Source organism: Vanessa cardui, chromosome 2 (assembly GCF_905220365.1).
Source record: "Vanessa cardui chromosome 2, ilVanCard2.1, whole genome shotgun sequence".
Taxonomy (NCBI): domain Eukaryota; kingdom Metazoa; phylum Arthropoda; class Insecta; order Lepidoptera; family Nymphalidae; genus Vanessa; species Vanessa cardui.
Genome location: NC_061124.1, coordinates 4,638,629 through 4,651,184, shown reverse-complemented (window position 1 = coordinate 4,651,184; position 12,556 = coordinate 4,638,629). Strand labels below are relative to the sequence as shown.

At 34.8% G+C, this 12,556-nt stretch overlaps 3 protein-coding genes across 4 annotated transcripts; 1 reads left to right on the top strand and 2 right to left on the bottom strand.

Moving 5' to 3' along the window:
* Window positions 1–944: 944 nt before the first annotated feature.
* On the bottom strand, window positions 945–3,710 carry LOC124538617 (60S ribosomal protein L5). Its single transcript, XM_047115735.1, has 7 exons — window positions 3,578–3,710; window positions 3,004–3,117; window positions 2,775–2,924; window positions 2,172–2,332; window positions 1,790–1,948; window positions 1,429–1,546; window positions 945–1,164 (listed from the first exon to the last, which is right to left on the bottom strand). The coding sequence occupies exons 1-7, from the start codon at window positions 3,578–3,580 to the stop codon at window positions 976–978; spliced, it is 894 nt and encodes a 297-aa protein (XP_046971691.1). The 5' UTR covers window positions 3,581–3,710; the 3' UTR covers window positions 945–975.
* A 327-nt stretch (window positions 3,711–4,037) lies between these two features.
* On the top strand, window positions 4,038–5,582 carry LOC124538107 (1-acyl-sn-glycerol-3-phosphate acyltransferase alpha). 2 transcript variants are annotated; one of them, XM_047115118.1, is made up of 5 exons: window positions 4,038–4,253; window positions 4,322–4,455; window positions 4,534–4,700; window positions 4,783–4,948; window positions 5,030–5,582. In XM_047115118.1, exons 1-5 carry the CDS (start codon window positions 4,063–4,065, stop codon window positions 5,182–5,184), a joined length of 813 nt encoding a protein of 270 aa, XP_046971074.1. In that variant the 5' UTR covers window positions 4,038–4,062; the 3' UTR covers window positions 5,185–5,582. The 2 variants fall into 2 exon arrangements, with proteins under 2 accessions (XP_046971074.1, XP_046971067.1); XM_047115111.1 differs by having other exon boundaries at window positions 4,534–4,715; window positions 5,030–5,581.
* Window positions 5,583–5,677: 95 nt separating this feature from the next.
* LOC124538097 (protein-associating with the carboxyl-terminal domain of ezrin) lies at window positions 5,678–9,173 on the bottom strand. Its single transcript, XM_047115103.1, has 7 exons — window positions 8,708–9,173; window positions 8,450–8,635; window positions 8,228–8,367; window positions 7,959–8,068; window positions 7,542–7,871; window positions 7,260–7,447; window positions 5,678–7,018 (listed from the first exon to the last, which is right to left on the bottom strand). Exons 1-7 carry the CDS (start codon window positions 8,918–8,920, stop codon window positions 6,230–6,232), a joined length of 1,956 nt encoding a protein of 651 aa, XP_046971059.1. The 5' UTR covers window positions 8,921–9,173; the 3' UTR covers window positions 5,678–6,229.
* Window positions 9,174–12,556: the final 3,383 nt, after the last annotated feature.

Genomic DNA, 12,556 nt, shown 5'->3' with positions numbered 1-12,556 from the left:
GCAAACGATCAAAATTCTTATATTTTCAAGTATAAGAGTAGCATTTTTATATATATTAACCGTCCTGCTATCAATCACGATTGATAATGAGAAGGACGGATCAAAACGAGATAAGTTTTTTTGTATTGGACTTATCTGGTTAACTATAGAATAACATCTGAAATCATCAATTTTTATGAGCTCTTTTGCTTTCTTTGAATAAAAGCGAGTTTCTTTATAGTGTCATGAGTTTAGTGTCTATTATTATTGACACTAAACTATACCTAAATAATATAAAATTTAGATATAACCTTTACAAATTCCACCAACCCGCATTGGAACAGCGTGGTGGAATATGTTCCAAACCTTCTCCTCAAAGGGAGAGGAGGCCTTTAACCCAGCAGTGGGAATTTACAGGCTGTTGTTGTTGTTTACAAATGGTTTTATATAAAGCTGACGGTTGCTATTTGGTAATGTTCTTAAAATACGGTTTGAAGGTTATATTTAAATAAAAAGGTTGTACAGACTACCTTGACTTGATAATAGATACTAGTACAGTATATATACCAACAGGCTATTGCACCATTATGTTATATGGTCAATTTGTATAATTTTTTTAATTAATATCATTCAAGGCCTAATATTTATAAAATATAAATTAACAACACCTACTCTATAAACCTGACCGCGTAGAAAGGTAGCAAGACAGCATTTTTCCGTTGAATCGCAATTCCTATCCTCCAGGCAGAAAACGAACCTCCCATCACCAGTGAGAGCAATAGCAAAGTTCTATACTTTTAATAACTTTTTAATGTATGTAAACGCCATACTTATACAACGATATATTTAAATATAGAAATTAGAGCGGTTATAGAATTTAGAGGAGTTATAAAATTTAGATTTATTATTGAAGAAATAAAAAATATGTTTGTACATATGTATTTGTGGTTAAATAATATTCAGTCTTGTATTATAAATGGCTTTATTTTAGAGCCTTTAAGCTTCTGCTTGCAACCTCTTGATGAAAGACTCTTTCTTTTGCTTGATTCTGTTCTTCCTCTCGGCTAAGGTAAGCTTACGTTTGTTCCAGCGTTTTTGTTTTGCAGGATCTTTCTTAGCTTCCTTCTTCTTATGAGATGGGTCTGCACGGATTGCTGCATGAGCGCTCTTGTACAGGGATTCGATCTAACAAAATATAATCATAATTAACAACAGGTGAAGTAATAGCCCATTCATATGGTAAATTGGCAAAAGCAACTACATCATGAATTTAATAGATAGATACCGTTTTGTAATAAAATTGTAGGCAAATTGCTGTCATCTTTAAAACAAGCAGCTTTAAAGAAAGAATCAACAATTTACATTATTTTTGTCCAACTTCGACACTACTTTAATAATATATTAGGCAGTAATTTGGTTGGACGTTAGATAATAAGGAAGTAAACTCACAGCATCAGCAGCAACGCCAAGTTTAATGTATTTGCCAAACTGTCTCTTGTAGGAATCTTCATCTTCCTGTTCAAGATTACGCATGTATTCTGCTACATGAAGACCAAAGATGTGAGCCCTGTAAGTTTTTATTAATATAAGATGTATGTAAACTTATTTGATGTCTGAAAGTATTTGCATTTTTACTTTTAACTGTCAGTATAACTGGTTCAAAAAAGCTATATGATACTTTATTTGACAACCAAGAGTCATACAGATAATTTTGCTCCTTTAAGGCTGTTCGATTAACAGACATTCTATTTATCGAAGGATGAAAGGAGCCACTTTGGAACATTTTAAAAATGATATAAAATCAATTTACCTGTGTACTTCAGCATTGAATTTTTTAGCTTCTGCATCATAGCCAGGGAACCTCTTGATGGAATGAGGAACATTGAGACCACCATCTACTGCACCCTTCATAGCTCCAAACACACGGGCACCAGTGGTAGTACGAGCAAGACCAACATCTAAGTAACATCTAAAAAGTTAACGAACATTGTTAGAAAATTAATTGTAAATTTAAATTTGTTATTGGAGCAGAACACTTTCAGAAAATTACAATCAACATTTTGCACTTGTCCCTTATGGTATGCTGTCTGTCCGCCCGTAATATATCATCATAAAACCAATTGTTTATTTGCAAGAATTTCACTAAACAAATAATGTCCTATATATTTATTAGGTAATAGAGAAAAAAGTACCTGAATGCACTGGGTCCGTTGTCTACAGGTTCCACATTATATTCATCACCAGTAACTTCTGTAGCTCCAGCATACAAAGAGTCAAGGCCCAGCCTTTGAAGTAAGCGTCTGGCTAACAAAAGACCAGTGCAGTAAGCGGCCGCATAGTTAGTAAGGCCAACCTACAAAATGTTCTTATTAAATAATAATGAAATAATACTTGATACTTCAATCTGTACATTTGATATAATCAGTATTGAACATATATCAACATGGGGATTGCATTTGTACATTGCTTCAGACCGCCCGTTCAAAATCATCATAAACAAATAATTTTTTAATGATAGATGAATTTTTCCAAAAATCAATAAAACAAACTGACCCTGTTGAAACATATGAACCTTTAACAGGGATTGATAATTGATTCAAAACCAGGCCAGAATCACTGAACCTAATTTGTTTGAATAATTCATCTGATCACTAAACATTATGAAGATACATACATGTGTCGGAAGGTATACCACATGTGTATACACTAATCCACATCAGAGTAGTCAAACCGAATAATCTCCAAATCCTCTCTTCAAATAGAGAGAATATTACTCATAAAGAAATATAACTTACTTTGATACCATAGTTCGGTAATTCGTGGGAGTAGGCAGCACAAACAATGTGGTCCCCTTCAATTCTTGAATAGGCAACTTGACATGTCACATCCTTGTTCGAAAGACGGACGATCAGACGATATTTAGGCGTATTATATTTATTCTTGTCCTAAAACAAATATACATTTAACATAGTTAAATGATAATCAATGAATAATGTAAATTGTAGATAAAATGATTGATCATACCTGCACGACGAGGCGTTTACGTGCATAGTAATCAGTTTTTCCTTCACGACGCCTCTTGAACTTGACTTGGTAACGCTTAAAGTACTGCTTGTTCTTCACCACTTTCACGAAGCCCTAATGAAAACAATGCTATAAAAATTGTACTTTAAGACAAATAATTAATTTTAAGTGAATAGATCAGAGACACTTTATAATCATAGTTATTGCTTCAGAACACATACTGATATGGCTAAACTCATAAAACATGGTAAAGCCTATCAAATATGTATCTTCGACAATATCAGATGACGCGCATGTGTCGTTTTTTCATCATATAGGTTATAGTAGAACACTATCGTTTTTCTAGTTTATTAGTCCAAATGTACGTTTATTTATACTTAATTTAAGATTATTAGCTAACCTATTTATGATAATATGCAGTAAATATGAGAAAAGTCTTTTGGGACACGACATCCTAAGACCTATCGAGATTTATTTCACTAATCTCAGTCTAAAACAATAAAATAAAGAATAAAACGAAGAACTGTATTATAGCACAATACACTTTTGATTATATTTAAAACACTAGGCTCACCATTTTATTATTTTAAACACAATCCGGCAAATAGGTTACGTCCCAAACGGTAACCTACGAAAAAGACTTTTTTGATGGCATATTCTAAACAGACTATATACAAAAGTGGTGTTGACATAGAAAAATATTTGTGTGATGTACTATTATTTTATATTAAAATATTTTCTTATTTTAAAATAAAATGATCTATAAAATAGTCAAATAAACAATATTATTTAACATAAATGTATAGGTTCATAATTTCAACATAATTAAATAAAAAAAACAATATGCAAACTCTTCGTACTATTCGCATATTATTAAATTATACTATATGTAAAAAATATTTGTTAAATTGAAACTAATGAATTCTTTTCAGAGTTTCGTAATAATACATCAAACATATCATGTACAAATAACTAAAAAAATATGATAATTATTTTATATTGATAGTATAGTAACACTATTTATTTAATTTTTTTTTCTCTTTTTGTCTATGGTTCGTTATGGCTTCCTCCTATTCATATCCTGAATTATTTTTGGCGGGTTTTATATTTACCTTGCCGTTTTTATATGAAAAAAGCAATGTTTTTCGATATTACTTGAAGTTTTTCTTATATTATGTTTATGTATTAATAACATGTACAATATTATTGCCCGTAGTGCTATTATACCCTCGCGATGTTACGAATCTAATGTAAGATATTGATTATTTTATGCAGTCTTATTTTACTAAGCGAATTGAAATATTTTCTTGTTTTACAGTGTGGCATCTCGGTTTTGCCGCTATGCTTCTCATATTGTTGGAATAGAGTGGGAGTTGAAGGGATTGGAACATTGGGATAATGAACAATGTTACATCGTTATTTCTAATCACCAAAGTTCATTAGATATTTTAGGTGTGTAATATTTTATTGAGTAATATAAATACATATAAAATAAATATGCTTAAATAATATATGTTTCACTTAATTTAGGTATGTTCGAAATGTGGCCTCGCATGAAGCGATGTACCGTTGTCGCCAAAAGACCATTAATGTTTGCGGGTGCATTTGGATTCGGTGCCTGGCTCTCAGGATTAGTTTTCATTGATCGCTTAAGAACTGCGAAAGCTCGACAACTAATGAGAGAAGCTACTGAAAGGGTAATCGCTGACAAGGTAAAAGACTTTAACATCATTAAATATTATCGAAAGTAACATTTTAAAAATAATTAATATTTTTTAGACAAAACTGTGGGTCTTTCCCGAAGGAGCGCGCTTTAATAAAGGCAGCATACAGCCTTTCAAAAAAGGAGCATTTTACCTTGCAATTGATGCTCAAATTCCAATCATGCCTGTTGTTTTTAGCCAGTACTATTTTCTTGATAATGAGACTAAAACATTTGAACCAGGTACATACAATGTCTTAAAATATATATAATACATTTCTTTTTATTTAATTATATTTTTTGCTAAATTTACATTATTTTTAGGAAAGGTAATTATAACAACTTTGCCACCCATTCCTACAAAGGGAATGACAAGAAATGATTTAGAGGCACTTTCTGATATGGCTCGTGAACAAATGATCGAAGTTTTCAATGACAGTTCTAAGGATTTAGTCAAACAAAAGAAAATAGCCATTTAAGAAATTTTAATTCCACCCATATGTATATATTTATATATATAATTTGCTCCATATCAAAGACATTTATATAAATTAGATGTGAGTTTCGCCAAAGATATTAAAATTGTTAAGTTTGCACTATTAATCAATGTAGTCTATTAATTTCTAGTCAAAATGAATATCTTCCTGATATTTTTTCGTTGTAACATGTGTTTTGTAATTTTTATTTCTTTAAGAAGGCTAGTATTGTAGTCAAAAACGTTTATCTTAGTTGTTGTTATAGATTGTTTCATTGTTTTGATTTGGAATGTGTCAGTATTCCTTAGATATTTAAGTATTATTCCATGCGTTTTAAATAAAAGATTGACTTTAAAGACAAATGTCAAATTTATTTGGCCAAGCCATCTTGTTATGCTTACATTGCTATATTACAAATATTTATTAAATATTGTAATATTTTGTTGTTAACATGATAATGATACATGAAATGCAACAAAAAAAAACATCAATAAAACTGAATTATTTCTTTTTATTGGCTTGTAATGGTAAAAAATTCAGCAGCATTGCGTTATGCGCCCAAATCACGCAATGCGTATATTAGCGCAACCTTAGCGCGGCAATAAGACGGTATCGCGTATTTGTACAAATGTGTACGTTATGATGTTATGAAGGTTTGCAATTGCTATGTTTCGATTGGTCAAATGTATTTAACATTGAAAAATTTCATCACATTTATGATAAAATGTATTTTTTTCTAATATTGTTTTACATAAATATATCATAATACACAACCTCTACCTTAAATTATTTAGTTACAAAAAGGGTTAAACAATAATTCCTTATTTAATATATTATTTATATGTTTATTAAAACACATTGTCTATGTTATCTGACTGAATTCTCACATTTCAAATGCAGAAATTTATATCATGTGATTAAAATATGATATGATAATTTCTATCAATCAATGATTTCTATATACATTTACGTTTATACAAATAATACACATTTACAGAAATGCAAACAGTATCGCCTTACGACACTAATAATGCCTTCCAGGAAAAAATTATTCATTCCAATTTTCTCCCCATCCTTCATTTTCATCTGCTTCTTCATCGGGTACAAAGTTTAACTTATTAAAGTTTTCTGAATTTTCAACAATAGTGACTATTTTCTGTTTTTCTATAACTGGCATCATATCAGCGAAAAAGTCAAAATCGTCCTTTTGCTTGCTTACTTCTATTTTTTGATTCTTTATATCCAATTCAGATATATCTAATATATTTCTTTTGGCATTAAGAGCAGCTTTTTCCAGTAGTGCAGATTTGGTTGGTGGTTTTTCATCATCAGTGATGGAAAGTTGTGGTATTGATTCTGTAAACTGTGTTTCTTGTGACATTCCTTCATTTAAATAATAGTTATTAGCTTGTATATTGTCAGTAGTTACTAAATGTCGATTTGAGTTATCCCATTCATCCCAGTCATCTTCCGATTCAACGAGGTTATTTTTCTGGGTATCTATGGTTATTAAGTCATTTTCTATTGCTTCACCGCCAACTGGAGATGGCCTTTCATTTAAAGTAATATTTTGTTCAAAACCAGGCACACTTGCGTCTACTGGGAAAATTGGTTGGGAGCAATGATAATCTCTCAGTACTTTGTTTGCCAAATAGAAATCATTGTCTATTTTAGTATAAGAATTTGTTAAATTACCCTTAGGTCTACCATCTGTAAATAGTTTTGATCTTTTTCCCCCAACAACTGTATCAGCTCCCAATATAGGAACTAATTCGCTGAGACAAATCAAAGTAGCAGCTACTAGATTATCATCTGTATCTTTTATGCCCAAAAGCAACTGTAAAAGAATAATATGAAATAGTATTAATGTTTGGCAACTGATATTTATTGTTTTTTAAATATTAGAAGAAAATGTGCCTTATACAAGTAAAGAGTTTACTTAATTTTTTTATAGATAACAGGTGGTAAGTCTACCAAAAAAAAGGTAATTTTAATGGTTGAAAAATAGATACTAATCTGTTGATAGATCAATAGAGATGTAGATAAATAGAGATCAAATATAATAATATAAATTATACCTCTGGTAAAATTTGGTGAGCAAGCTCTTCATGGGTAAAAACATGGACAAACTTATTGAAATGAGACAATAACAACATTCGAATTTGACCATCTCTGACACTAAACAATTGAAGTAATCTTGGTTTTAAATGCTCTTTGAATATACTAAGACAAAAGAATCCAGATGATTCACCATTTTGCAATCTATCTGTGGACAATAGAAAAGTTAAACATGAATAAAAATGATGCATATAATTTTTTGTACATAAACAAAAACAAATAAATAGTTAAAATTATTATACCATTTTTAGGTTTTAATATAAATGGTAAAACATCTTTTCGTGCTGTTTGATCTAGCAGAGTAAGTCTTGATAGTAGCAATCCTCCGAGCTGTTTAGCTACAGTTTCTTCATCATAACACTTGAGGTGACTCAAAATATTTGAGAAGAATTCAGTCCTTTCATCCTCATTCTTCAGAGGTAGGAAATTAAGAAATTTATATATTGAAATGAATTCATGATTAAAAAAATTATCTTTTAGTATTTCTGATAAGTTAGGTCTTTTTTCAGGATTCGGATTCTGTAGATCATTTCTGCAATATGTTTTAAATTCTTTCAAATGGGGGACTTCATCTGTAAAAAGAGTAAAATTTTGTTTCTTACAAAAAAAAAAACCTTTTAATAATTTATATATTATATAGAACAATACAATGTATTTACCATCGCGATGCCCTTTAAAGACATCTTCAACTAAAACAGCGAAGGCATACTGATCTACCTTGGAAGTGATTTCATGTGAATCTTCATTTGGATCTATAGCTTTGTCATACCTGAAATTGTTTAATGTCATAGAACAAAATGTGATATTGTTGAATTTATGTTCAAAACCACATAAAAGGACATTATAAAAATGTTTGCCACTACATTCCAAGGCAATTTAATTTGTGCACAAATAATAACCAAAAAGAATTTCTTAATACAATAAATACCTGTGTATTCTAGCATGTTTTAGATAAGCAACATTTGATTCAGCAAATGTACATAAATATTGTAATCCGGCAAGTTTCCATTGTCCATCTCCAGATACATAAACAGATGATACACATATATTATTGTGTGACATGCCAGCCTGGAATTATATATTAACATTTAAGCCAATGAGGACAACATTTAAATAAGAGAAAGTATCAGTCATTTTTTATCCCACTTACTTGTTCATGGAGAAAAACTAAGGCTTGCAAAATGTTATTTAGTCCTATACAAATTTGAAGAGGTGTTTGTGAGTTTAAAATATGTGCTAGAGGTTGGACATATTCTGTTGCTAAATGAAAAGTAGATCTTTGCTGCCAAGCTGATAGATATTTCACTATACATGGATGACGGTATTTTAAGAGGTTCTGAAATTGTTTGAAAAATAGGTATGATTAAAAACGACGAAAAAAAATTTAAATGAAAATGTGTGTACATACATTTGACAACTTTTCCAAAGGCGTTGACACTGTCCAAAGTGGCCCTAATACTGATAATCCTTTAAAAACAGAAACAGAACCATCACTCTTTAAACTAAAGTATCTACAACTGTCTTTAATAGTTGCCTGGTAATGCGACCAAAAATCTGTTATTTCGATTGCTTTCTCTTCTATTTCTAAGCCGTTCAATTGCGAGTTTTCGTTACCCATCATATAAAATTTTCTTAATATTGATCGCAATCTAAACCATTTCCATTCGGGTTATTACAATAATCATTTTATTTTCATTAGCTACGAATTTATAGAGTATAGGATAACGTAAACTGTTAATTATTTTTCTTATAACTCATTGATAAATATTGTTATTCCTCAAATTCTCACAACGTTAATATTATTATATAGGTGACAATTACGACTGTATGACATGGTGCTTAAAGTTCGTCAATATTTTGACAAGTGACAGATGACGACACTACACGCAGTTTTATGTTATTGGCAAATGAAATTGATTAGCTCTATGAAACATGTAGCCATAGAGATGGGCGTTTAAAGGATTAGCATTTAATTCAGTACATTAACTTTTTTATGCACTATTTTATATGCTTGAAACGCTTAATGTAGCAAATGAAATATTTGGAAGCTTTTCAACAAAAATACATTTGAACAAGTGAGCAGCATGAAATTTAACTTAAATTAGAAAAAAAATTAACAAGTTCGTTTATAATTTGAGGCATTAAGCCCATTTCTACCGTAGAAGCAAGGCTAAACATTCCAAGATTTAATAAGTAGTGGTAGCACAACCACTATTAATTCAATCCCGAGTAAAGGTATGCTACCTTTACTGGAAAGTTCTAGTTAGACTTTGATTTTCTAAGGACTCGGCCTGACCTGACCCTGACTAATTCTACGTCCTAAGTACTCAACCTCTAAAGTGATGAAAGAACATTTAGTAAGATTAATCGAAAAACCTGCTCCCGTTAGACTTATTAAAGATACATTCAATCATTGTATACCCTCTTCTATGGTGTTGCACATAATTAAAACATCACCGACATACACCAAGCATTACCAGCGGCAATGTGCTCACGTAGTGTATTATTAATAATACGCTGGTGCCTGGTACATAATAAGCAAGTTAGTAAACGCGTAGGATATTCGCAAGTACTCATATTAACCTTCGGGAGTCTCAAAAAGTGTTTTATTAATTGACTCATTGATCTGGTGAAAACCAGTAGCCAGAGGTAAATGGTACCGTTCCTTGAGCATCAGTCGGTTTAGCGCTCGATAATCGACACAAATCCTGTTGTTTCTATCATTCCTTTTATTTACCAGGATGATGGGGCTGGCATACTCAGACTTTGGGTCTCGAATAATACCCTTATCTTTAAGATCATTTATTATGTCACGAACTTAAAATTTCTTTGTGTGTGATAGCCGGTATGATCGATATGCAAAAGAAGTGTTGTGACGTTAATGTGCACCGTATACATGGTGACAGCAGTTGATGCTCAATCCGAAATGTATTATTCAGCGAAATGTTCAACCCTCAAGAGATTTCGCTCAATGGCCAGAAGAGGCGTATAAACGTATTCTACTGTTTGACGCAATACTACATGAACCAATTTTTCTGAAGACCGGATTAGATATTGCTTGTCTTTTACACGTACGTACGTAACACCTTAGCGGTTGGGAATATCTGAAGTTATTAAAATGGTCTATTACAAAGCCGGCCTCAAAGGAAATCTCATAGAGTTCAACAGTTAGTGTCACAAAAGAGTCTGCTTCAATCATTGAATTATTTATACCTTTTAAAGTTCAACGTTTTGGTTTACTCTCGCATGACAAGTATATGCGCTCATCAGACGACCCTATTGAAATATTTAAAACACCACTGTCGATGAGAAGATCAATGGGAAATTCTTGGACAACCGCAGTGGTTAAATCAGTATCTCAGTGGTTACCCACTCATTATACCATGAATGTGTGTCACCATTGAGATAGCCCGACACACGAGACAAACATTCAGAGTCATGCCAGTTATTAGAAATATTGGATCTTTCAACTTCTTTGCACTAAACAGTAAACATCAATATCATGTATGTTTGGATCAGAGTTCAATACAAAATATTTCCGTTTTTTTGAAAAAACTACTTAGCTAAATATTTACAATGTAAGAATTTGTTTTTTAAAAGAGGCTAAAGAACCACAGAATATATCACACTCATTTAAGTGGGCATTTATTGTTGTACAAATGCGATACAAGGGTATAGCGAGTATATATAGCGAGTATCAAACAAGTTAGACAGTTTCTGTGGGCTAGGCAGGGAAAATCTTATGAAGATTTTCCCTGCGTAAAAAAAATACCCGACTCCTGGGGGGGATGTCGGGTTATGTGAGATTGTACTCACTAAAAACCCTGCGATTGCCGCCATCAGCACAGAAAACAGAGAGGCTGCGGGATCGCTTTCGCAGCACGTCCGCTGTCCCTCCCGTGCGTTGCTCCGCTCGTGGCTGGCGGAGCACGACTCAGAAGGGCGAAGAATGGTCTCGCCTTCCCCGCACCTCTCGCTAGTGCGTACACCGGCAGTCCAGGGCCATAACCGGGCTGCCATCTTCCTCTCGGCCGTACGAAACGGATGCGTGAGGCCCCCATATGACACACCCACGGCTGGAGGGAATACCCTATTTATTCTGCCCCGGGCAATGGGGCTTGGAGGCCGGGAGGATGACCCGTGGGTCGTCTCCTCCGGGCGGGATCGGCCCTCTCCCGAGCCCGCTCCGCAGTCTCCTTCTGGACCATGACGGTCTCACAGAAGGAGACTACGGCCTCCCATGCCGATTCCCTGCGTAGCATCGCCGACATGACTTTGGCTGGGAGAGATTTCACCCGATTCCCTGGACCAAGACCTGCCTTTCCGCAGTCCACGCAGGACACGCCTCCAGCGTATGCTGGGCAGTATCTTGGTCCGCCCCGCAGTGGTGACTAACCGCCGTCGCTTCGCGTCCAATCTTACACAGGTACTCTCCAAGGCAACCGTGACCGGTCAACACCTGCGTAAGTCGGAAGGTGACTCGTCGCTTCCTACGCATCCAGGCCTCGAAGGCGGGCAGGATCGCACTCACGACGCGTTTATACGCGTACCGATCTCCAAGGAGACGGGCGCACCACGTCGTGAGTGCCCTTCGCTGCTCCTGCCGCCTAAGCGCTCCGAAGGCGCTGGCATGGTAGGACGCACTTCCGCCACTTTGACGAAGGTGCGAATTCGGTCATAGACCCTCGCGTCCCTTTCCGCCAGGATGTCCAGTGGCGGGAAGCACGCCAGAAGAGTCGCCGCCTCGAAGGATTTTGTGCGATATCCCTGTACCATGCGGATGGCCACTCTTCGCTGCAGACTCAGGATCTTAGTCTTGCAGCGGCGGGCGCACGTCAGTCGAAAAGGTGCACCGTAGAAGGCCATCGATCGCACGACACCAGCATCAAGGCGACGAACCTCCTCCCTCGGTCCCCCACATTAGGCAGCAGTCTGTGCATCGCACCCACTGCCTTCTCGATCCGGGGGACCAGGAGCTTGAAGTGCTTTTCAAAGCTCCATTGACCATTCAGGACGAGGCTCAGGTATTTCATGTACCTGGCCACCTGAACGTTTGAGTCACCTAAGCGAATGATCTGCGAACGGGGCGGTTCCCGGCCCACTGGCCACTTGTGGAGCCATAGCGCCTCGGTCTTATGCGGCGCTATCCGAAGGCCCAATTCGCAGATTTTTGCGACGACGATTTCGACTCCGAGCTCGGTGAGCCGTTTGGTCATCTCGAAACTCAACCCGCATGCCAGCACCAGGGTGTCGTCCG

Coding starts and splice junctions, on each gene's coding strand:
- LOC124538617 (XM_047115735.1), bottom strand. Junction 2,333..2,774: donor TACCGAACTATGGTATCAAA/GTAAGTTATATT, acceptor AACATTTTGTAG/GTTGGCCTTACTAACTATGC. Junction 1,949..2,171: donor AACGGACCCAGTGCATTCAG/GTACTTTTTTCT, acceptor TTAACTTTTTAG/ATGTTACTTAGATGTTGGTC.
- LOC124538107 (XM_047115111.1), top strand. CDS start 4,063: ATGGCTTCCTCCTATTCATATCCTGAATTATTTTTGGCGGGTTTTATA. Junction 4,254..4,321: donor CGCGATGTTACGAATCTAAT/GTAAGATATTGA, acceptor CTTGTTTTACAG/TGTGGCATCTCGGTTTTGCC. Junction 4,949..5,029: donor GACTAAAACATTTGAACCAG/GTACATACAATG, acceptor CATTATTTTTAG/GAAAGGTAATTATAACAACT.
- LOC124538097 (XM_047115103.1), bottom strand. CDS start 8,920: ATGATGGGTAACGAAAACTCGCAATTGAACGGCTTAGAAATAGAAGAG. Junction 8,636..8,707: donor CTTTGGAAAAGTTGTCAAAT/GTATGTACACAC, acceptor AAACAATTTCAG/AACCTCTTAAAATACCGTCA. Junction 7,019..7,259: donor CTCACCAAATTTTACCAGAG/GTATAATTTATA, acceptor ATTCTTTTACAG/TTGCTTTTGGGCATAAAAGA.